The sequence below is a fragment of the Hemiscyllium ocellatum genome, chromosome 2 (assembly GCF_020745735.1).
Source record: "Hemiscyllium ocellatum isolate sHemOce1 chromosome 2, sHemOce1.pat.X.cur, whole genome shotgun sequence".
In the NCBI taxonomy this organism is placed as follows: domain Eukaryota; kingdom Metazoa; phylum Chordata; class Chondrichthyes; order Orectolobiformes; family Hemiscylliidae; genus Hemiscyllium; species Hemiscyllium ocellatum.
In genome coordinates, this window is record NC_083402.1 from 37,062,597 (window position 1) to 37,084,993 (window position 22,397).

The window sequence follows — 22,397 nt, forward strand, 5'->3', positions numbered from 1 at the left end:
ATGAGGAGGGAAATATATCCCTGGTGGTGGGGTCTCTTTGTATGTGGTGAAATGGTTGAGGATGATGTGCTGTATCCAGAGGTTGGTGGGGTGGATGTTGAGGACCAATTGTCCTTGTTGCGATTAGAAGGGTGGGGTTCAAGGGCAGAGGTGCGGGAAATGGAGAAGATGCATTGGAGGGAATTGTCGACCATGCAGGAGAAGAAGGAGACCATCTGAGATGTTCAATGTTGGAATTGGTCCTCCTTGGAGCAGATGTGCTGGAGACGGAGGAATTGGGAATAAGGGATAGTGTTTTACAGGAGGCAGAGTGGGAGGAGGTGTAGTCCAGGTAGCTGTGGGAGTCAGTGGGCTTGTAGTAGATGTCCGTGTTTATTCAGTCAATGGAAATGGCAATGGAGAGGACCAGGAAAGGGAGGGAGGTGTCTAAGATGGTTCAGGTGAACTTGAGGACAGGGTGGAAGATGTTAGTGAAGTTGATGAATTGTTCAACATCCTCATGGGAGCACAAGGTGGCACCAATACAGTCATTGGTGTAGCAGAGGAAACGGTGCCAGTGTAGCTTTGGAAGATGGACTGTTCCATGTACTCAATGAAGAGACTTGCACAGCTGGGGCCCATGTGTGTGCCTCGGCTACCCCTCTGGTCTGATGGAAATGGAAGGATTCAAGGGAGAATTTGAGGGTGAGGAACAGTTCAGCCAATCAATTGAGTGTATCAGTGGAAAGGTACTGATTGGGTTGGTGTGAGAGGAAGAAGCAGAGGGCTTGGAGGCCTTTAGACATGGCAGACAGATGTGTACGGGGACTGGATGTCCGTGGTGAAGAAGTGACATTGGGGGTTGGGGAAATGAAAGACATGGAGGAGTGGAAAAAGTGGGTGGTATCCTGAATGTAAGTGGGGAGTTCCTGGGCCAAGGGCGACAGGATGGTATTGAGGTATGCAGAAATGAGTTCAGTGGGACAGGTGCAGGCTGAGATAATGGATCGACCTGGGGCAGTCAGGTTTGTGAATTTTGGGTAGGAGGTAAAACTGGGCAGTGCAGGGTTCCAGGACTATGAGGTTGGAAACTACCACTGCGCACCTCCAACCACCACCCCCCTCCCCCATCTGCTGGTTTGATGGTGATGTTGGGGTTGGAGCAGAGGGCTGTGCGTTGCAAGAGTGAGAGGTTGGAGTGGGTGAGGGGAGTGGACAGGGTGAGATGGTCAATGTCACGGTGGCTGTCGGAAATGAAGAGATCACGGGTGGGTAACAGACCAGCATGAGGTGTCCAGGTGGATGGGGTGTGTTGGAGGCAGGAGAAGGAGTCCTCAGAGGGTGAGTGGAGTCCTGATGGAAAAAGTAAGCACAGAGGTGGAGGCGGTGCAAGAAAAATTTGACCCTGATAGAAAAAGTAAGCACGGAGGAATTTAATTTGTGGTTTTGGTTATCCCAGTTGGTTGGTTTGTGATGCAGAGTGAGGCCAAAAAGGGGGATTCAATTCCCACACCAACTGTGGTTACAATGAAGGACTCTCTTCTCTTGCCATAGGTATGGTGACCATCAGGATAAACAACCTCTAATGAAACAGCAGAGTCGAGAGTGTGGCACTGGAAGAGGACAGCAGGTCAGGCAGCATCCAAGGAGCAGGAGAATCAATATTTCATGCATAAGCCCTTCATCACTAACGCTTATTCCTCAAGAAGGAGTTAAGCCCGAAACGTCAATTCTCCTGCTCTTCAGATGCTGCCTGACCTGCTGTTCTCTTCCAGCACCACACTCTCGACTCTGTCGGCAAGTTGACTTTACTTTGTTTCATTGAACTTGAGTATTCTTGTTCATGGTGTTGCACCTTTCAATCTCATTTTTAACCATCCACCTGTTTCGTCAAATTAGTCAAAAGCAGGTTGTTTCTCAGAACAGCAGTCCAACTGCACCTTCAGCTTTGTAAGCTTTCTGCTGGCAGCTGACACACAGCACAGCTTGTCTCATCAACAAGTGAATGCAATAATGATGGTATCTGAGCTTAAATTTGTAAACCACAATACTGTCTGGCCTACAGATTCCCTGTGCCACAGTGACCAGTATATTGCCCAGATCACACTGGCCAGCAGCTGGCAGTCCCACTCTCATTCTGATGGCCCACGCAACACTGATCTACAGATGGCCAATACTATTGACCAGCATATTGTCCAGACCACACCGAGCAGCAGCTGGCACTTGCCACAGAGATCAGCAGATGGCCAACACTGACCAGCAGATGGCATATAACAAACAGTGAAATTCACAAATAATCTTGGAGGAACTGTTGGGCGAAGTTCACAGCACAGAATCAGATAAGTTAATTGTTGTTTTAAGTCTGTCCAATAGAAAGGCTGCAGTAGTGGGTACAGTGGATTCTTTCTGGATTATGTGTTTTTGGAGATAAGTCTCTTGATTAAACTTAAAATATAAGCTATAGCTATTAATTTAACCTGGGGCAGTGTTTGTAGAGGAATAAGATGGTGTTATTTTCTGGGTCTCTAGATTGTGAAGGAGCAAAAATGGCCTTTGCAGTGATATGTACTTCTTGTCAGATATGGGAGTTTAAAGAGAGTTTAAGGGTTACTGTGGATTATATCTACCATAAATGCTGTTGGATGCAAATCTTATCTGATCGTGGGGATCGGTTGGAAAGACAAATAGAAGCGATGAGGAATTTGCAACAGCTACAGTATGTGATGGATGGCAGTTATCAGAAGGGGGGAAAGTCTCAGATACAGTCACATAGATAGGTTAACTCCAGGAAGGGTGAGAGAGGTAGGCAGCTAGTGCAGGAGTCTTTTGTGAATATACCCATTTCAAACAGGTATGCTGTTTTGGAAAATGAAGGGGGTGATGGATTCTCAGGGGAATGTAGCTCAAACAACCAAGTTTCTGATATTGAGAGTGGCTCTAATGCAACGAGGGGTACGTTGGCTTCCAAGAAATCAATTGTGTTAGGGGATTCTGTAGCCAGAGGTACAGCCAGACGTTTCTGTGGCCAGCAGAAAAAAAAGAATGGTGTGTTGTTTCCCTGGTGGCAGGATCAAGGATGTCTCAGAGAGGGTGCAAACTGTTCTCAAGGAGGAGATGGGCCAGCAGAAGGTCATTGTCCACATTGGAAGGGAAAAGGTTGAGACTCTGAAGGGAGATTACAGAGGTAGAATTTTAAAAAAGAGGTCCTCAATGTAGTAATATCTAGATTACTCCCAGTGCTACAAGCTAGTGAGGGCAGGAATAGGAGGGTAGAGCAGATGAATGCATGGCTGAGGAGCTGGTGTATGGGAGAAGGATTCACATTTTTAGATCATTGGAATCTCTTTTGAGGTAGAAGTGACCTGTACAAGAAAGACGGATTGCACCTAAATTGGAAGGGGACTAATATACTGGCAGGGAAATTTGCTCGAACTGCTTGGGAGGATTTAAACTAGTAGTGGGGGTGGGGGGTTGGGGTGGGGAAGGTTGGGACCCAGGGAGATAGTGAGGAAAGAGATTGATCTGAGACGGGTACAGCTGAGAACAGAAGTGAGTCAAACAGTCAGGGCAGGCAGGGACTAGATAGGACTAATAAATTAAATTGCATTTATTTCAATGCAAGGGGCCTAACAGGGATGGCAGATGAACTCAGGGCATGGTTAGGAACATGGGACTGGGATATCATAGCAATTACAGAAACATGGCTCAGGGATGGGCAGGACTGGCAACTGAATGTTAAAGGATACAAATGCTACAGGACGGATAAAAAGGGAGGCAAAAGAGGAGGGGGAGTGGTATTTTTGATAAGGGATAGCATTACAGCTGTGCTAAGGGAGGATATTCCCGGAAATACATGCAGGGAAGTTATTTGGGTGGAACTGAGAAATAAGAAAGGGATGATCACCTTATTGGGATTGTATTATAGACCCCCCCAATAGTCAGAGGGAAATTGAGAAACAAACTTGTAAGGAGATCTCAGCTATCTGTATGGGTTATGGTAGGGGATTTTAACTTTCCAAACATCAACTGGGACTGCCATAATGTTAAAGGTTTAGATGGAGAGGAATTTCTTAAGTGTGTACAAGACAATTTTCTGATTCAGTATGTGGATGTACCTACTAGAGAAGGTGCAAAAGGCTGGAAATGGAAAGCCTTCAGAAATGAGATAACAAGAATGCAGAGAAAGTATATTCCTGTCAGGGTGAAAGGGAAGGCTGGTAACTATAAGGAATGCTGGATGACTAAAGGGTTTGGTTAAGAAAAAGAAGGAAGCATATGTCAGGTACAGACAGGATAGATCGAGTGAATCCTTAGAAGAGTATAAAGAAAGTAGGGGTATACTTAAGAGGGAAATTAGGAGGGCAAAAAGGGGATGTGACATAGCTTTAGCAAATAGAATTAAGGAGAATCCAAAGAGGTTTCACAAATATATTAAGGACAAAAGGGTAACTAGGGAGAGAATAGGGCCCCTCAAAGATCAGCAAGGCGGCCTTTGTGTGGACCCACAGAAAATGGGGGAGATACTAAATGAGTATTTTGCATCAGTATTTACTGTGGAAAAGGATATGGAAGATATAGACTGTAAGGAAATAGATGGTGACAGCTTGCAAAATGTCCAGATTACAGAGGAGGAAGTGCTGGATGTCTTGAAACGGTTAAAGGTGGATAAATCCCCAGGATCTGATCAGGTGTACCTGAGCACTCTGTGGGAAGCTAGAGAAGTGATTGCTGGGCCTCTTGCTGAGATATTTGTATCATCGATAGTCACAGGTGAGGTGCCGGAAGACTGGAGGTTGGCAAACGTGGTGCCACTGTTTAAGAAAGGTGGTAAGGACAAGCCAGGAAACTATAGACCAGTGAGCCTGACCTCGGTGCTGGGCAAGTTGGAGGGAATCCTGAGGGACAAGATGTATATGTATTTGGAAAGGCAAAGACTGATTCGAGATAGTCAACATGGCTTTGTATGTGGGAAATCATGTCTCACAAACTGGATTGAGTTTTTTGATGAAGTAACAAAGACGATTGATGAGGGGAGAGCAGTAGATGTGATCTATATGGACTTCAGTAAGGTGTTCGACAAGGTTCCCCATGGGAGACTGATTAGCAAGGTTAGGTCTTATGGAATACAGGGAGAACTAGTCATTTGGATACAGAACTGGCTCAAAGGTAGAAGACAGAGGGTGGTGGTGGAAGGTTGTTTCTCAGACTGGAGACCTGTGACCAGTGGAGTGCACAAGGATTGGTGCTGGGCCCTCTACTTTTTGTCCTTTACATAAATGATTTGGATGATAGCATAAGAGGTACAGTTAGTAAATTTGCAGATGACACCAAATTGGAGGTGTAGCGGACAGCTAAGAAGGTTACCTCAGATTACAACAGGATCTGGACCAGATGGACCAATGGGCTGAGAAGTGGTAGATGAAGTTTAATTCAGATAAATGCGAGGTGCTGCATTTTGGGAAAGCAAATCTTAGCAGGACTTATACACTTAATGGTAAGGTCCTAGGGAGTGTTGCTGAACAAAGAGACCTTGGAGTGCAGGTTCATAGCTCCTTGAAAGTGGAATCTCAGGTAGATAGGATAATGAAGAAGGCATATGGTATGCTTTCCTTTATTGGTCAGAGTATTGAGTACAGGGTTGGGAGGTCATGTTGCAGCTGTACAAGATATTGGTTAGGCCACTGTTGGAATATTGCGTGCAATTCTGGTCTCCTTCCTATTGGAAAGATGTTGTGAAACTTGAAAGGGTTCAGAAAGGATTTACAAGGATGTTGCCAGGGTTGGAGGATCTGAGCTACAGGGAGAGGCTGAACAGGCTGGGGCTGTTTTCCCTGGAGCATCGGAGGCTGAGGGGTGACCCTTATAGAGGTTTACAAAATTATGAGAGGCATGGATAGGATAAATAGGCAAAGTCTTTTCCCTGGGATCGGGGAGTACAGAACTAGAGGGCATAGGTTTAGGGTGAGAGGGGAAAGATATAAAAGAGACTTAAGGGGCAACCTTTTCACGCAGAGGGTGGTACGTGTATGGAATGAGCTGCCAGAGGATGTGGTGGAGGCTGGTACAATTGCAACATTTAAGAGGCATTTGGATGGGTATATGAATAGGAAGGGTTTGGAGGGATATGGGGGTGCTAACAGGTGGGACTAGATTGGGTTGGGCTATCTGGTCGGCATGGGCGGGTTGGACTGAAGCATGTTTCCATGCTGTACATCTCGATAACTCTATATACCACTCCAACCTACAGATGGCTAGTACATCTCTGACCAGCAGATGGCACTTATCACATTGACGAGCAGATGGCCATTACTGTAATGACCAGCAGATGGCACCTACCACATTAACCAGCAGATGGCTGTTTTAGTTTAGCATTGTGATTGGAATTTCATATTTTAGATGGCACAAATAACAAAACATTACAACACAAGAACATGCCCTTCAGAGCCATCATGTCTATTCTGACCATGATGCCATTCTAAATTAATCCTGTATATCTGCACATGGTCTGTATCTCTCTATTCTGTCCGGTCATGTGTTTGTCTAAGTGCCTCTCAAGTTTTGCTATTGTACCTGCTTCTACCACCTCATGTGCCAGTGCATTCCAAGCACCTACCATTCATTATGTAAATAAATTGCCTAGCAGAAACTTTTCCCCTCTCGCCTTAAATTGTTGCCCTATTATTTTACATTTCCACCCTGGGAGAAAGACACTGACTAGTCACACTATCATTGCCTCAATATATACTTCAATCAGGTCACCTCCCCCCCATACATACACACGCAAACACACATACACTTCTGATGCTCTAGCAGATAACAATTCAAGCTTGTCCAACCTCTCCTGAAAGCCAGTACACTCTGATCCAGATAAGCTCTTAGCAAATCTCCTGAGTTCAAATGAAGAGTCACTAGACTTGAAACATTAACTGTTTCCACAGATGCTGCCTGACCTGTTGAGTTTCTCCAGCAATTTCTGTTTACCTTCTGGTAAACCTCTTTTTCACCCTGCCCAAAGCCTCCACATCCTTCTAGTAGCTTGGTGACCAGAACTCTGTGCAATATTCCAAATATTATCGAAATAAAGTTCTATACAGCTGCAACATAATTTGCCAGCTTTTAGACTCTGTGCCCTGACTGATGAAGACAATCATGCCATTTACCTTCTTTAACACCTTATCCATGGGTGTTATCACTTTCAGGGAGCTATGGACTTAAACCCGGTAATCTGTCTGTACATCAGTTCTCTGAAGGGTCCTGCTATTTACTGTATACTTTTCTCTTGCATTTGACCTCCCAAAATTCATTGCCTCACACTTGCCCTTGAACTCCTCCCCTCCAACCGCAACAAGGATATAACCAGACCCCCGCTCCTCACCTTTGACCCCACCAATCTCTGGATACAACATACCATCTTCTGTCATTTCTGAGACCATTCCCTCTGCGACTCGCCCGTTAGGTCCACACCCCTCACCAACCCACCCTCCACTCCCGGCACCCTCCCTTGCCACTGCACAAGGTGTAAAATCCTCCCCACCTCACCTCCATCTAAGCTCTCAAAGGATCCTTCCACATCCTGCAGAGATTTTCCTGGATCTCCACATAGGTCATCTACTGTGCCTGTTGCTCTTAATGTGGTCTCCTCTACCTTGGAGAGACAGAATGCCAACTCACAAAGCATTTCAGGGAATATCTCTGGAATACATGTATCAAACAATCCAACCACTTTGTGGCCAACCACTTCAACTCACCTTCCTGCTCTGCCAAGGACATGCAAGCCCTGGGCTTCTTCCACCACCAAATCCTAGCCACCCGATGCCTGGAGAAAGAACGTCTCATCTTCCACCTTGGGATCCTCCAACAACAGGGATCAATGTGGATTTCACCACATTGCTAATTTTCTTCCCTCCACCTTATCCCAGATCCAACCCTCCAACTCAGCACCACCCTCTTGAACTGTTCTACCTGCCCATCTTCTTTCCCACCTATCTGCTCCACCCTCTCCTCTGACCTTCCACCATCACCCCCACCTGCATCTACCTCTAGCCTTCCAAGTTACCTTGCCCCGGGCCCAAACCCCCTCCCTATTTATCCCATAACCCCCTTCCCCCACATTCCTGATGAAAGGCTTATGCCTGAAATTTCGACTTTCCTGCTCCGAGGATGCTGCACCTCTCCAGCGCCAGACCTTTCGAACTCTAATCTCCAGCCTCTGCAGTCCTCACTTACTCCTGGACTAAGCATCTCCGCCCAACTTTCCAACTGATTTAGATCGGTCACAGAATCCCTGCAGTGCAGAAAGAGGCAGTTTGCCCCGTGGATTCTGCACTGGCCCTTCTGTGAGCATCCCGACAGAACTTGCTGACACTCTTCCCAGCTTCCCTTACATCCCTCAAGATCCTTTTAATTGATTTCAGTTTCCTAAACCTTACGTGAAACAAAGAGCTGCCAACGCTGGAGACTGCAAACGTAAGCACAAATTGCTTGCGAAACTCAACAGGTCTGGCAGCATCTGTGAGGGGAAAGCGGAGTTAACGTTTCGTTAATGTTTACAAGTCCGGTAGCCCTTCATCAGAATGTAGCAGCTGGTGGGGTGGGGAACTGTGCTGAACAATATTTCTTTCTGGATTCTGTGCGTAAAATTAATAACTACAAGCCCCGTCGCCAGCTGTGCTGAAAGCTCTCCCAGTCTGTAATGACTCTTTTGGAATATTGAAATAGCGCTCTCTTCGGAAATAGACGTTGGTGTGTTTTGCCTTGGTGTAGTTTACGCGTACTAATGAACGCAGGGGATGAGCAGGAATAAGCAACACGACGAAGAAGAAAAAAGAATTGGGGATTTGAAAGCAGCCTTTAATTTTGGGATGAGTCGGTTCAATGTGCAGTGTTTGGCTTCGCGATGATTTCCTGTTCTAGTCTTTCCGCTCAGATATTTTATTTTGGGGAAAACAACTTTTTCACAATCCCTTCATTTGTTTGCAGTCCAGCCCAGCAGCTGTTCCGATGAATACCGCGCAACCTTCGGTCTGAGTTCGCCGTGAGCGGAGGCAGCGGGAGGCGCAGCCAGTGAAAACAGAAAGTTCCTCCTTTGAGAGTTTTAATGAAACTCGTCAAATTCTGTGGTATTAGGGCGCTACCTTTTGGGGGAGGCATCCAGCATTGTTGGAAGATTAGACACGGCGGAAAGATTAAGCTGTCCACAGACTCGCTGTCGGGGTGTATTGTGTTCTGCAGAGGTTTTTTTTTCCCCCAGACGAATTGATATTTCCATGTGGAAGGGGTTGGTAATTTCACATTAGCATTGGGTTGCCAAAATTAAATCAGATTTCCATTTGAACCGTTCCCTCTGTGTGTGTGTGTGTGTGTGTATTTCCCGCCTTCTTCGCTCCTCATCTGACCTTTGAGTTTTCCATCGCGTTTCCAGGACCAATCGCAGCTCTTGGGCGTCTTCAAAAAGGAGTGGGGTCAACGGGACCTTCCATTCGGCGCGGGCTGGCCAGGAGGACGTTCAGATGGTCAGTGTTTGCACATTCTCCCTCAGAGCCCTTCAACACAAGAGACACTGAGGCAGGGCTCAGGGTGAGGGGGCAGTAAAGGGAAGACATCCCTGCTTGCGTGTGAACGTTTCGAGAAACGACATTTCTTGAAATCCATTTCCAAAGTTTGCCTCAGGGCTGGTCTGGGGAGAATCGGTGCAACCTGTCTCTTTATTTTTTCTCGCTCCTGCCCACTAGTGAAACACACTGTCCCTCCAGATGTATTCGGTAGGTTCCAGCCGAGTCTTCGACCCCTACGTGCAGGTGATCCAGAACGCCAACATCACGCAGTACATCTGGACCAAGTCCTTACTGCAGCCCCTGTGGGACTACCTGCGCTCCCAGCACCAGGATGCCCTCCGCTCGCCTCTCTTCCCCGTGGTCATCTCAATCTCCACCTATTTCGCCGTGTGTACCTTCTACATGATCCTCGACCTGCTGGCTCCCAGGTGCCCGCTCATCAGGAGGTACAAGATCCACCCCGAACAGCATGTCACTTGGGAAGACATCTTCAAGACCCTGTGGCACACTGGCTACAACCACCTGATCTATGTCTTCCCAGCCGCCGTGGGTCAGTGGTACTGGCGGCCGCCGATCCCTCTACAGGAGGAGGCACCGCTGGTCTCCGAGTTTCTCATTGGCATCCTGGGCTGTACAATCCTCTTCGACTTCCAGTACTACTTCTGGCATATGATGCACCACAAAGTCCGCTGGCTCTACACCACCTTCCACGCCATCCACCACGAATACTATGCCCCCTTCTCCTGGTCCACTCAGTACCTCTCCGCCTGGGAGTTGGTGAGCGTTGGCTTCTGGACGACCATCGACCCGATTATCTTGCAGTGCCACTGCCTCACCGGGTTCGCCTTCATGGTCTTCAACATCTGGATCTCCGTCGATGATCACAGCGGCTACGACTTCCCCTGGGCCCTTCACAATCTCGTCCCGTTCGGCCTGTGGGGTGGCACGGTCAAACATGATGTTCACCACCAGAAGCCCCACAGCCACTTCGCGCCTTTCTTCTCTCACTGGGACTGGCTCTGTGGTACTCACTGTGAGTGCAAACGCTCGCCCGCTGTCCTGGAGATGCAAACAAAGAGACGCAAAGCGAGCGAAGACCAAAACTGACAGCCCCAACGAAGCTTCACCTCATCAGGCTGGGAACCCCCAAGGGAAAGCCGGCTGAGATGGTAGAAATTATACCAATCTTGAGCAATGTGAACTGTAGGTATCTGCTAATGCTCACAGACTCTAGGTTATATTTATTGTAGAGGTTTTTTTTAAGAAAAGCAAACATTTTGAATGTGGCCAAGTGTAAATATATACGATATTTAGGCGTCTTCCATTTTATTATTTCAACTAAGCAAATATATCATAACGATGTGCCAGATTTAGGAATGTTTTGATGATCTTTTGTAACATAAAGTGGAAACTGCTCTGTCTTCCCCATTCAGTCTGTTTTCCAAATGTGCGCCCCTTCCACTGAAAGGAATAAAATGTGTATCTTTAGAGGGGGCGCGGAATGCGTCAATGTAAATACGGCTTTTTTTTGGAAAATATTGTATGTCTTGGAGTTTAAATAAAAGCGATCACTTCGTACTCACTCGGTACCGTGGTCAATGTTTTTGAGCAGAGGGAAGGAAGATAATGTAGAGACGGTGGGACAAGTGTTGGCACAAAACTCTTTAACACAACAAACTTCTCTTCTGAAATTGCTGGAGAAACTCGTCAGGTCTGACAACAACTGTGGAGAGAAAACAGAGTTAACGTTATTCAGACCCTTATTCAGAACTCGTCTTCAGTTACCGGGCTCGAAATGTTGACTCTGTTTTTCTCTTTCTGCAGATGCTGACTTTGTCAAACATTCTGTTATTGTTTGTTTCAAACCTCCAGCAACCCCAGTCCTTTGTTTTATTTACATATATATATCTGAATTGTTATTTTATTAAGGTTTGCGTTAAAAACTTTGACACATCTGATGGGTCGGCAGAAAACCAACAACTCGCGGCGCGGTTAAAAGAACCTTATTTAAACCATTTTTACAAGGCTGGGCTGTAGGCAGAGACACAGTCTGCCTGGTCAATGACCTCTGATCCATCGACAAAGTGGCCGCCGCACCACTCTCTGACTGCCGCGGTCTCCCTTTCTTGTTAGTCTTTTTATCCAGATGTGACCGGATTACTCTTCACGCAACTTATAATATTTGCAGGCCGTTGTGGGTGCCTTATTTATACATATTCCACCTTAAAGTCACCCTGCCCTGCGCTGTGCATAATGAAACGTATCCGAGATGGAGCCTGGCTCGACACGTTGTCTGTTGTTTTCTCTCCACACATAGTTCCGAGTTTCTCCAGCACACTTTTTTTTAACTTTTCGTTTCGTCCTGCCCCTTCCGATGCAAAAAAAGCAGATCTTTTATTAAAAATGGTTCATTAGTTAATCTTAGAGAACTTATAACAGTCTTACTTTAAACATTATAACTATTAAACCAGCAGTCGAGAGGTTGAATCGAGGTGACAGAGTTTATGTAAATACGAGCATATAGTACAAGAGGGATATGGTACAGTAACACTAGTTTGAATCTGGTTGCAGTGGATTCATCCAATTTTAGCAGAAATGGCACGGTGGTTCAGTGGTTAGCGCTGCCTCATAGCGCCAGAGACCTGGGTTCAATTCCCTCCTCGGGCGGCTGTCTGTGTAGAATTTGCACATTCTCCCAGTGTCAGCGTTGGTTTCCTCTGGGTACTCCCAATTCACCTAACCTCCCACAGTCCAAAGATGTGCAGGTTAGGTGAATTGACCATACTAAATTGCCCGTAGTGTTAGGTGGATTAGTCAGGGGTAAATGTAGGGGAATGGGTTTGGGTGGCTCTTCGGAGGGTCGGTGTGGACTGTAGGAAATCTAATCCAAAAGAGTTTTGAGATACTGGGACTTGTTTCACGGAGGCAGAATAGGCCGAGATGATTAAAGAATGTTTTTATTAATTATGGGAAGGTATTGATAGGGCAAATAAATAGGCTATTTCCTCAGATGGGGGTGCAGGGGTGGGGGGGGGTGGGGCTAGCACGAAAGGAGATATTTATAGAATGAGTTTAGGACAAATAGGGGAAGGGAATAGACGATGAACAATAGGACCCTGGACAGCACAGTGGATCTGAGCTACATTTATGCGCATATCCACTGGTCCCTTGAGGTGTCAGAATAGATCGGTAAAATGGTTAAGAAGGCATATGGGAGACTTCCCTTTATTGACCAAGGCATAGAGATAAAGATCATGGATACAGAAACTATATAACATGTTGGTTAGGTGACAGCTAGAGTATTGTGTGCAGTTCTGGAATCCACATTATAGGAGGGATGTGATTGTATTGGAGAAGGTGCAGAAGAGATTTACCAGGATGTTGCCTGAGCTGAGGAATTTTAGTTGTGAAAAGAGATTGGACAGACTGGATTTGTTTTCGTTAGAGCAGAGGAGACTGAGGGAGGACATGTATAAGATTAGGAGGGGTATAGACCAAGCTGGGAAGGAAACTTTTCTTTTGTTGGAGGGATCAGTATGCAGCATAGGTTTAAATTAAGGGCAGGAGGTGCAGAGGGGATGTTAAGGGAAAGCTTTTTCATCCAGACTGTGGTGGGAATCTGGAAGTCATGACCTGTAAGGTTGGTAAAAGCAGAAACCCTCAGAGCATTGAAGGAGAATTAAGAGGTACACATGCAACACTAAGACAAACAAAGTTATGGGCCATATGCTGAAAAATGGGATCCTTGGCAGCATTCCCAATGCCAAGGTGAGGCTGCCAGAATGAAGGGGAGAATATGATGATGCTGACATAGGGACATTGCTGCAGAACCAGAAAAAGTGGCGAAGAATGTAAATGAGAAAAATGTATTCCAAACATCAGTTTGGAACTGTTCATTGAAGGTCTTGACTCGCTCAGTCAAAAGTTTGGAACTAGGCCAGAGGAAAAAATGAATACTTTGTGGTCCTGTCCTCCAAATGCTCTTGATAGCCATCACCACCATGGACTGGTGACTACTGCTGCCTTTTCCCAGGCAGACTAGCCCAATGAAGTGATAGCAAGTGAGGTTCATTTGTGAAAATAAAACTATGGCTTTAAGAGATGTATTTTGGCTTTTTATGAAAAGAGATTGAAACAGAAGTGTAAATGATCCATTCCAAACCAATAAAGTAAACAGCTTGCGTTTTGTTTTTAAGTTGCAAAACAATGAACAGTGATTGGTTGAGAAGGAAGTACCAGAACTTGAAAGAATGCACTTGCATGGGTAAGATTTACTCATGTCAGTCAGGAGGACCAGGTAAAGAAATTAAAATTTTAAGAAGTATGGCAGCAAATCAATCATTGATGGTGAAAGATGAGGAGATTTATAATTCGGAAAGAGTATTGCCAGAAAAGGTGGTGATCTGTGGAATTCACGGTGAGCAGAGTAGTGTTCCATTTTATAAATTGAGATTGGGGAGTCCAATGAAAAGTGGTGAAGTGGTGTTTGAAGTAATTGAGAAGTTCTTGGTTCCAGAAATACAGGTTGTCCTTGGTAATGATATAGCTGGATCACAGTTGGGAGTGATGTCTACTCTGGTTAAAACGCCAATGGAAAATCAGACAACTAAGATACAGGTGTGTCCTGGGATTTCTTTCTTTCTTGACTGCATGGTAACCAGGTCACAAAGCCACAGGCTGAACCAGGAGGAGAAATCAAGGAGTAAAGTTAAGGAAGTTGAAGTTCAATTATAAGAAACTATATTTGATCAAACAATCAAGAACAAACAAGAACAGGTGGAGGACCAAATGGATACTTTTAGCTTGGAGAAATTAGCTGAGTTATAACAGAAAGATGAAAAACTAAAGCAGTTGTATCAAAAAACATACTCAGAAGAAAAATCTCAGTGTATCCCAGAATGTTACTATATTAAAAAATAAGTCTTGATGAGGAAATGGGGACCAGCACATATTCATGTGGATGAAAATGCAGAAGTTCACCAAGTTGTATGACTGGATTTTAGAAAGGAGGTGTTGTGGGTACTGCATGAATTATCAGTAGGAGGTCATTTGGGGTAAGGAAAATTCAAGCCAAAATTCTGTGAATCCAAGGAAAGGGATGGGACCAGACAGAGTACCAGGCCGTGCACTCAGAGCATGCGCAGATCAACTGGCAGAGATTTTCTCGAACATCTTCAACCTCTCTCTGCAGCAGGCCACTGTCCCTGCCTGTTTCAAGAGGGCCAACATCACCCTTGTACCTAAGAAGGCTCATGCAGCATGTCTCAGTGACTACCGCCCTGTGGCACTTACTTCAGTGGTCATGAAGTGTTTTGAAAGGCTGGTCATGGCATTAATCAATTCCAGCCTCCCCACTATTTTTGACCACTCCAATTTGCCTATCGGACCAACAGATCCATGTCAGATGCCATATCACTTACCCTTCACTCCTCCTTAGAACAACTTGATACCAAGAACAGCTACGTAAGAATCCTATTCATTGACTACAGTTCAGCTTTCAACACTATTATCCTCTCGAGGCTGATTACTAAACTTAGTCATCTCAGACTAAGCCCCACTCTCTGCAACTGGATCCTCAGTTTCCTGACCCATAGGCCACAATCAGTGAAGATTGGGGACAATATTTCATCCTCATAAATACTCAATACTGGAGCCCCCCCAGGGATGTGTACTCAGCCCCTACTGTACTCACTGTATACCCATGACTGCGTCGCCAAATACCAGATGAATGCCATTTACAAGTTCGCCGGTGACACCACCATAGTTGGTCGAATCTCAGATGGCGATGAAACAGACTACAGATGGGAGGTGAAAGACCAAGAAAAATGGTGCACTTAGCTCTCAATGCTGGCAAAACCAAGGAACTCATTATTGACTTTTGATGGATGTTACTCATGTCCCTCTACACATTAACAGTACAGAGGCAGAACATGTTAAGCTCTTGGGACTGGTCATCCACAACAAGCTTTCTTGGACTCTTCATATGGACACACTGGTTACAAAGGCCCAACAACGTCTCTTCTTCCTCAGGCAGATGAGGAAATTTGGCATGACAGCAAATACCCTTGCCAACTTTTATAGGTGCACCATCGAGAGCATTCTGTCTGGATGTATCACTACCTGGCATGGCAAGATTGGAGATAGTTACAGAGAGTGGTGAACTTGGCCCGGACAATCACAAAGGCCAACATCCCATCTATAGAATCCATCTACCAGGCCCGTTGTCAAGGAAAGGCTGCCAGAATTCTCAAAGATACATCCCACTCTGTCAATGTTTTTTGACAACCTCTACCATTGGGGAGAAAGTACAGAAGTCTGAACACACGCTCCGGTTTTGTAACAGTTTCAACTCTACTGTTGTTAGAATACTGAATGGACTCACAAACTCTTAACATTCGCTTGTACCTGAGTTTTTGTTTTTGCTGCTATTTACCTATTATTTACTTATCTATGCTACTTAATTATGTGCTCTGCCTGTATTGATCGCAAGACAAAGCTTTTCATTGTGCCTCGGTACACGTGACAATAAATTGAATTGAATTTAATTCAAAATCTTTTTTTTTGGCTTGAACTGCACAGAGAAAACCAGCACTCTTAATACCAATTCCCAGATATGAGGAACGTTTTACAAGAGTCTTAATTGATTGCATAGGACCCCTACCTAAATCAAAAAGTGGGAAGCAGTATTTGTTGACCATAATGGATGTGTCTACGAGATTTCTAGAGGTCATTCCATTATGCAATATCATAGCTAAAAGGATTGTAGAAGCATTACTCAATTTGTTTACTGGATATGGACTGTCCGCAGAAATACAATCGGATCAAGGGTCAAATTATAACGGTGGCAGTACAAGAAAACATATTTGCCACTGCATTGTCACAGCTATGATGAAGGAAGATGAAGATGTTCAGGAATGAAGGAAGGATTGAAATGAACTGTAGTGTTGAAAGTTTGCAAGCTTAGAGTCGATTTAATGCATATGCATTGTAGGGTGCTAATAGAGTAAGAGTAAAGGTTTTTTAAAATGAAGCTTTTTTTATATTGATGGTCCATTTTTTAAGGGGGAAGCTGACAATACTATGCTTTTAAGAGGTATATTTTGTCCTGAGTTTTTTTTAATGAAGCGAGGCTGACAAAGAAGCACAGAGTGGTATGTTCCAAGGCAATAAAGCAAGCGGCTTGTGAGGCCTTGAGCTTTTATTAAGTTGGAACAATAGAAGCAGCATGAAGGAGTAGGTCAAGCTCCCACAGAACCAGGATTCTAATTTAACTTTCAGGAGTTGTTGGGCTTTAGAAGCTGCTACACATTTACGGTGCAGTAAAGCACAAACCCTCTCTTTCTTACTCTCTCTCACACATACTCTTACACACTCAGAGTTTTCTCTTGATGTTCTTTCCTCTTGGACTAAAGATTTGCATGTGAGATAATCTATCTTACTGAGTTTGTCTTTGTCACAAGTGTGTTCATGGAATGTTACTGTATTGGAACAGTTGCAGTTTAGTAGTTAAATATCTATTATTCTGTTAAGTTTTTGAATAGAGTTAATTTATTCCAATTCTTCTTTCTTTTATTTGTATTTAACTATAGTGTAACAATAAAATGTGATTTCCTTTAAGTCCGGTATTTGACTAATTGAATTACATCCTGAACACAATGGAGAAAGTGAGGACTGCAGATGCTGAAGAGTCAGAGTTGATAAAGCATGGCACTGAAACAAACACAGCAAATCAGGTAGCATCTGGGGAACAGGAGAGTCGATATTTCAGGCATAACCCTTCTTCAGGATCCCTAAAGAAGGGTTATGCTCAAAATGTTGACTCTCCTGTTCTTCAGATGCTGCCTGATCTGCTATGCTTTTTCCAGGTCCAGGCTTTATCAACTCCTGAACACAATGCCTTACACTTACCTTTAACAAAAAGAAAAAGTTGTGGTCTAGGCTATCTACTTAACATATTTTGAGGGGATTTGGTCTGGCCCATAACACATTCTAGTAGACCTCAATATCCAATGCCCCGTCATTCCCCACTATGGTTATATCCAAGTTCAGTGGGACTTTGGAATAAAATTTGAGCTTTGTCCTAGGGGAAATCACTGGCCAATAGGGAGGTGGTGAGGCGATAGCATTAGATTTGGATTACTCTGCCAAGAGCTGGAACCGATAGAATGGGTTGAATGGTTTCCTTCTCTGCTGTGAACTTCTATGATTCTTCACGGACTTATCTGGTGCTTTTCCATTGGATGCAAATCAGGGAGTAAAATCACAATGAAATCACAGTGAAGATGAAATTAAAGACTGAGCCTATTGCAACTTTGCTCAACAACACAGTAATGCAATAATGATTGTACCTGTGGGCTCCAGGCCCCTCAGTGATAGGTTTCTCATTTATTTTGTGCTGGATACCTGCCAGAATTCACTGATTGGTCTTTTCCCAAGATAGTTACCCCGGAAATGTATGACAGATGTATGAGTAATTTTACAGTTGGCCCTACTGTCATTCACACAAAGCCTGATTCTCCTCCTCAGTCCACCCAACTTCCCTTCCTGACTCCTAAATGTGGTCTCACCAGACCCAACTACCCACCCTATCCAGATTGACTCCCAACCACCCAACTACTCTCTCCCAACCCCAGGCCCCAACCTGCACCACCACTCAAATATCTCCCCAACCACCTGACTAAACCCATGGACTACTGCCTGACCAGCTAACTAATCCTGATCCAACTATCCCTTACCTATTTGACTACCTTCCCAACCTTGAGGAGAAAGTGAGGACTGTAGATGCTGGAGATCAGAGCTGAAAATGTGTTGCTGGAAATTCCTGAAGAAGGGCTCATGCTCCTGCTCATTGGTTGCTGCCTGACCTGCTGCGCTTTTCCAGCAACACATTTTCAGCTACCTTCCCAACCTCACCTGACACTCCCCCCATCAACCCAACCCAACCACAAAACCAAGTGCACATGGATCTGAAAGGATTAATACTCAGGAGCAATATAAGCATCATGCACAATCATGATGTGATGTGGATTTGTGAACAGAACAACATAGGATCTTGAAAGAATAAGATCTAACACTGAGTTTTCCTCAAAAGTGATTCGGTAATGCCTATCATATAAAGGTAACTAGTAATCAATTGCTAACATGTAATAGACTAAATCTTGTTAACCATATGATACTCTTCAAGATAGATCAGGATGTGGTTTGCCTCTACCACACTAGACCAAGCAGGTCCTGTAGTTTCCTCCACTTAAAGTGAATGGTGGCAGCAGCCTTCACCATGAGAATACAGTGTAGAGAGCAGGCCTGCCCACGCACCGAGGTTGGCAGCAATGTGGTTCTGATTTGACTGCACATTTGACAAATAGTGAAGAGCAGTGTGAGATCGGCTGGAACTGACTTGCTCCCATGGCAAATCAGCAGCAGATAAGAGCTGAAGATTTGAGAACCCTAAGAAGGAAACATGACAATCTTCAACAAGGAAGAATACTCCAGTAATAGATTTAAGCATTTCAGATCTGGTAAGAGAATTCTACAGCAGCAGAATGTCCAACTCCCTGGGTGGCACACTGGCTTCGAGGTTAGCACTGCTGCCTCACAGTGCCAGGGACCCAGGAAATTCCAGTCTCGGGCAACTGTCTGTGTGGCGTTTGTGCATTCTTCCCGAGTCTGTGTGGGTTTTTGCCCTGCTTCGGTTTCCTCCCACAGTCCAAAGTTGTGCAGGTTTGGTGGATTGGTCGTGCTAAATTAACCATAGTATTCAGGGATGGTGTAGGTTTGGCGCATTAGCCCATGGGAAATGTTACTGTGATAGGGTAAGGGTATGGGTCTGGGTGGGATGTTCTTCAGAGGGTTGGTGTGGACTCATGGGGCTGAACAGCCTGTTTCTACACTGTAAGGATTCGATGATCCTATGGATTCTATGAAGCAGGAATAGTAATGCCAAAGCAGAAACAAACTATATTGTGAAGTGATGTCAGAGCAGTTCTCCATCAACGTTCCAGTGGTGAGTGAACAGACATTGGGATCTCGTTGAGTAAAGGTTACAGTCCCTGGGGAAACTCTACAGGTAATTAAAAATAATCCAGACTGGTAAAACAAAAACATTTTTAAAATAATTTAAAAATTAGATTGAGCATTACCATGATAATGAACAAGCACCATGAGGCACAATTACAGTAAAGGGAGTAAAGAGCCACAAAAGAAATATTAACCTGAAGACACAAATATGGGAGTTTTGCAAAGGCAGTAATGAAAGCGATAATGTTCTGAAGAAGGGTCGATGGATTCAAAACATTAACTCCCTTTTCTCTCCATAGATGCCGAGTTTCTGCTGAGTTCCTCCAGCAATTCTGTTTGTATTTCAGGTTTACAGCATCTGCAGTTCTTTGTTTTATTAAAGTGATAATGTTGGACAAACTACAAGTCTAAGCAGACTTGCTCTAACAGCTATGTAAAGTTTTGGAGACTGTATTCATGCCACAGTGGAAAAGGAGAGCTCCTTCAAAGGAGCCACAATGAAAGCAGGAATCATTCATTTCAACACGGAGGCATGGGAATCACTCAGGAAAAGAATGTGAGTAAAGCAGGTATTAGTAAGGTTGCAAATAACAGGATTCAGAAAATGATACAGTGAAAAAAATGAGAATCCTTCGTTTTGCTCTCGAACGTGGAATTCCTTTAGATATAACATAGATCATAGAAATTACAGCGCAGTCCAGGCCCATCAGCCCTTGATGTTGTGCCAACCTGTGAAACCAATCTGAAACCTAGCTATCCTATACAATTCCATTATCATCCATATGCCTATCCAATGATCATTTAAATGCCATTAAAGTTGGTGAGTCTACTACTGTTGCAGGCAGTGTATTCCCCACTGAGAATGTGGTGATGGGAAAGTGCAGCAGGTCAGACAGCATCCAAGGAGCAGGAGAGTCGACGTTTCGAGCATGAGCCCTCCTTCAGGAAATTCTCCTGCTCCTTAGATGCTGCCTGACCTGCTGCGCTTTCCCAGCAACACATTTTCAACTCCGATCTCCAGCATCTGCAGTTCTCACTTTCTCCTAGTGTATTCCCTGCCCCTACTACTCTCTGAGTAAAGAAATTACCTCTGACATCTGTCATATATCTATTACCCCTCAATTTAAAACTATGTCCCTTCGTGCTAGCCATTGCCATTTGAGGAAAAAATGGTCTCCCTGCCCACCCCATCTAACCCTCTGATTATCCTATATGTCTCATTTAAGTCACCTCTCAATCTTCTTCTCTCTAACGAATACAGCCTCGAGTGCCTCAGTCTTTCCTTGTAAGACCTTCCCTCCATACCAAGCAACATCCTAGTAAATCTCTTCTGCACTCTTTCCAAAGCTTCCACATCCTTCCTATAATGTGATGACCAGAACTGTACGCAATACTCCAAATGTGACTGCAACAGAGTTTTGTACAGCTACAGCATGATCTCATGGTTCTGAAACTCAATCCCTCTACCAATAAAAGCCATCACACCATTTGCCTTCTGAACAACCTTATCAACCTGGCTGGCAACTTTCAACGGTCTATGTACCTAGACACCGAGAGCTGTCTGCTCATCTACACTAAGAGTAAAAAATGAGGTCTGCAGATGCTGGAGATCACAGCTGCAAATGTGTTGCTGGTCAAAGCACAGCAGGTTAGGCAGCATCTCAGGAATAGAGAATTCGACGTTTCGAGCATAAGCCCTTCATCAGGAATAAGAGAGAGAGAGCCAAGCTTGGCTCTCTCTCTCTTATTCCTGATGAAGGGCTTATGCTCGAAACGTCGAATTCTCTATTCCTGAGATGCTGCCTAACCTGCTGTGCTTTGACCAGCAACACATTTGCAGCTGCTCATCTACACTACCAAGAATCTTACCATTAGTCCAGTACTCTGCATTCCTGTTACTCCTTCCAAAGTGAATCACCTTACACTTTTCTGCATTAAACACTATTTGCCACTTCTCAGCTCAGCTCTGCATCTTATCTATGTCTCTCTCTGTAATCTACAACATCCTTCAGCGTTATCCACAACTCTAAAAAATCTTAGTATCATCCACAAATTTACTAACCCATCCTTCTATGCCCTTATTTAGAACTGAAAATGCTTGCTGGTTAAAGCGCAGCAGGTCAGGCAGCATCCAAGGAACAGGAAATTCGACGTTTCAGGCAAAAGCCCTTCATCATGCCCTTAGTTAGGTCATTTATAAAATGACAAACAACAGTGCACTCAAAACAGATCTTTACGGTACCCCACAATAACTGAACTCCAGAATGAACATTTCCCATCAACCACCATCTTCTGTCTTCTTTCAGCTAGCCAGTTTCTGATCCAAACCACTAAATCACCCCCAATCCCATACCTCTGTATTTTGTGCAACAGCCTACCATGGGGAACCTTATCAAACATCTTACTGAAATCCATATGCACCACATCAACTGCTTTAGCCTCATCCACCTGTTTGGTTATCTTCTCAAAGAACTCCTAAGATTTGTGAAGCACAACCTACTCCTTTCCAGATGATTATAAATCCTATCTCTTATACCCTTTCCAACATTTTATACACAACTGGAGTAAGGCTGTCAGGGTTGCCTTTATTCCTCTTCTTAAACAAGGGAACAACATTTGCTATCCTCCAGTCTTCTGGCACTACTCCAGCAGACAATGATGACATAAAGATCAAAGTCAAATACTTAACAATCTCCTCCCTGGCTTCCAAGAGAATCCTAGGATAAATCCCATCTGGCCCAGGGGATCTTTCTATTATTACACTTTCCAGAATTGCTAACAGCTCCTCCTTGTGCACCTCAATCCCATCTAGTCTAGTAACCTGTATCTCAGCATTCTCCTCGACAA

At 44.5% G+C, this 22,397-nt stretch overlaps 1 protein-coding gene across 1 annotated transcript; it reads left to right on the forward strand.

The window, feature by feature from the left end:
• Window positions 1-9,731: 9,731 nt before the first annotated feature.
• On the forward strand, window positions 9,732-10,652 carry LOC132821406 (cholesterol 25-hydroxylase-like protein 2). Its single transcript, XM_060833985.1, has one exon. The coding sequence runs from the start codon at window positions 9,732-9,734 to the stop codon at window positions 10,638-10,640; it is 909 nt and encodes a 302-aa protein (XP_060689968.1). The 3' UTR covers window positions 10,641-10,652.
• Window positions 10,653-22,397: the final 11,745 nt, after the last annotated feature.

What these genes read in the sequence shown, in the direction of transcription:
- LOC132821406 (XM_060833985.1), top strand. Translation starts at nt 9,732, where the DNA reads ATGTATTCGGTAGGTTCCAGCCGAGTCTTCGACCCCTACGTGCAGGTG.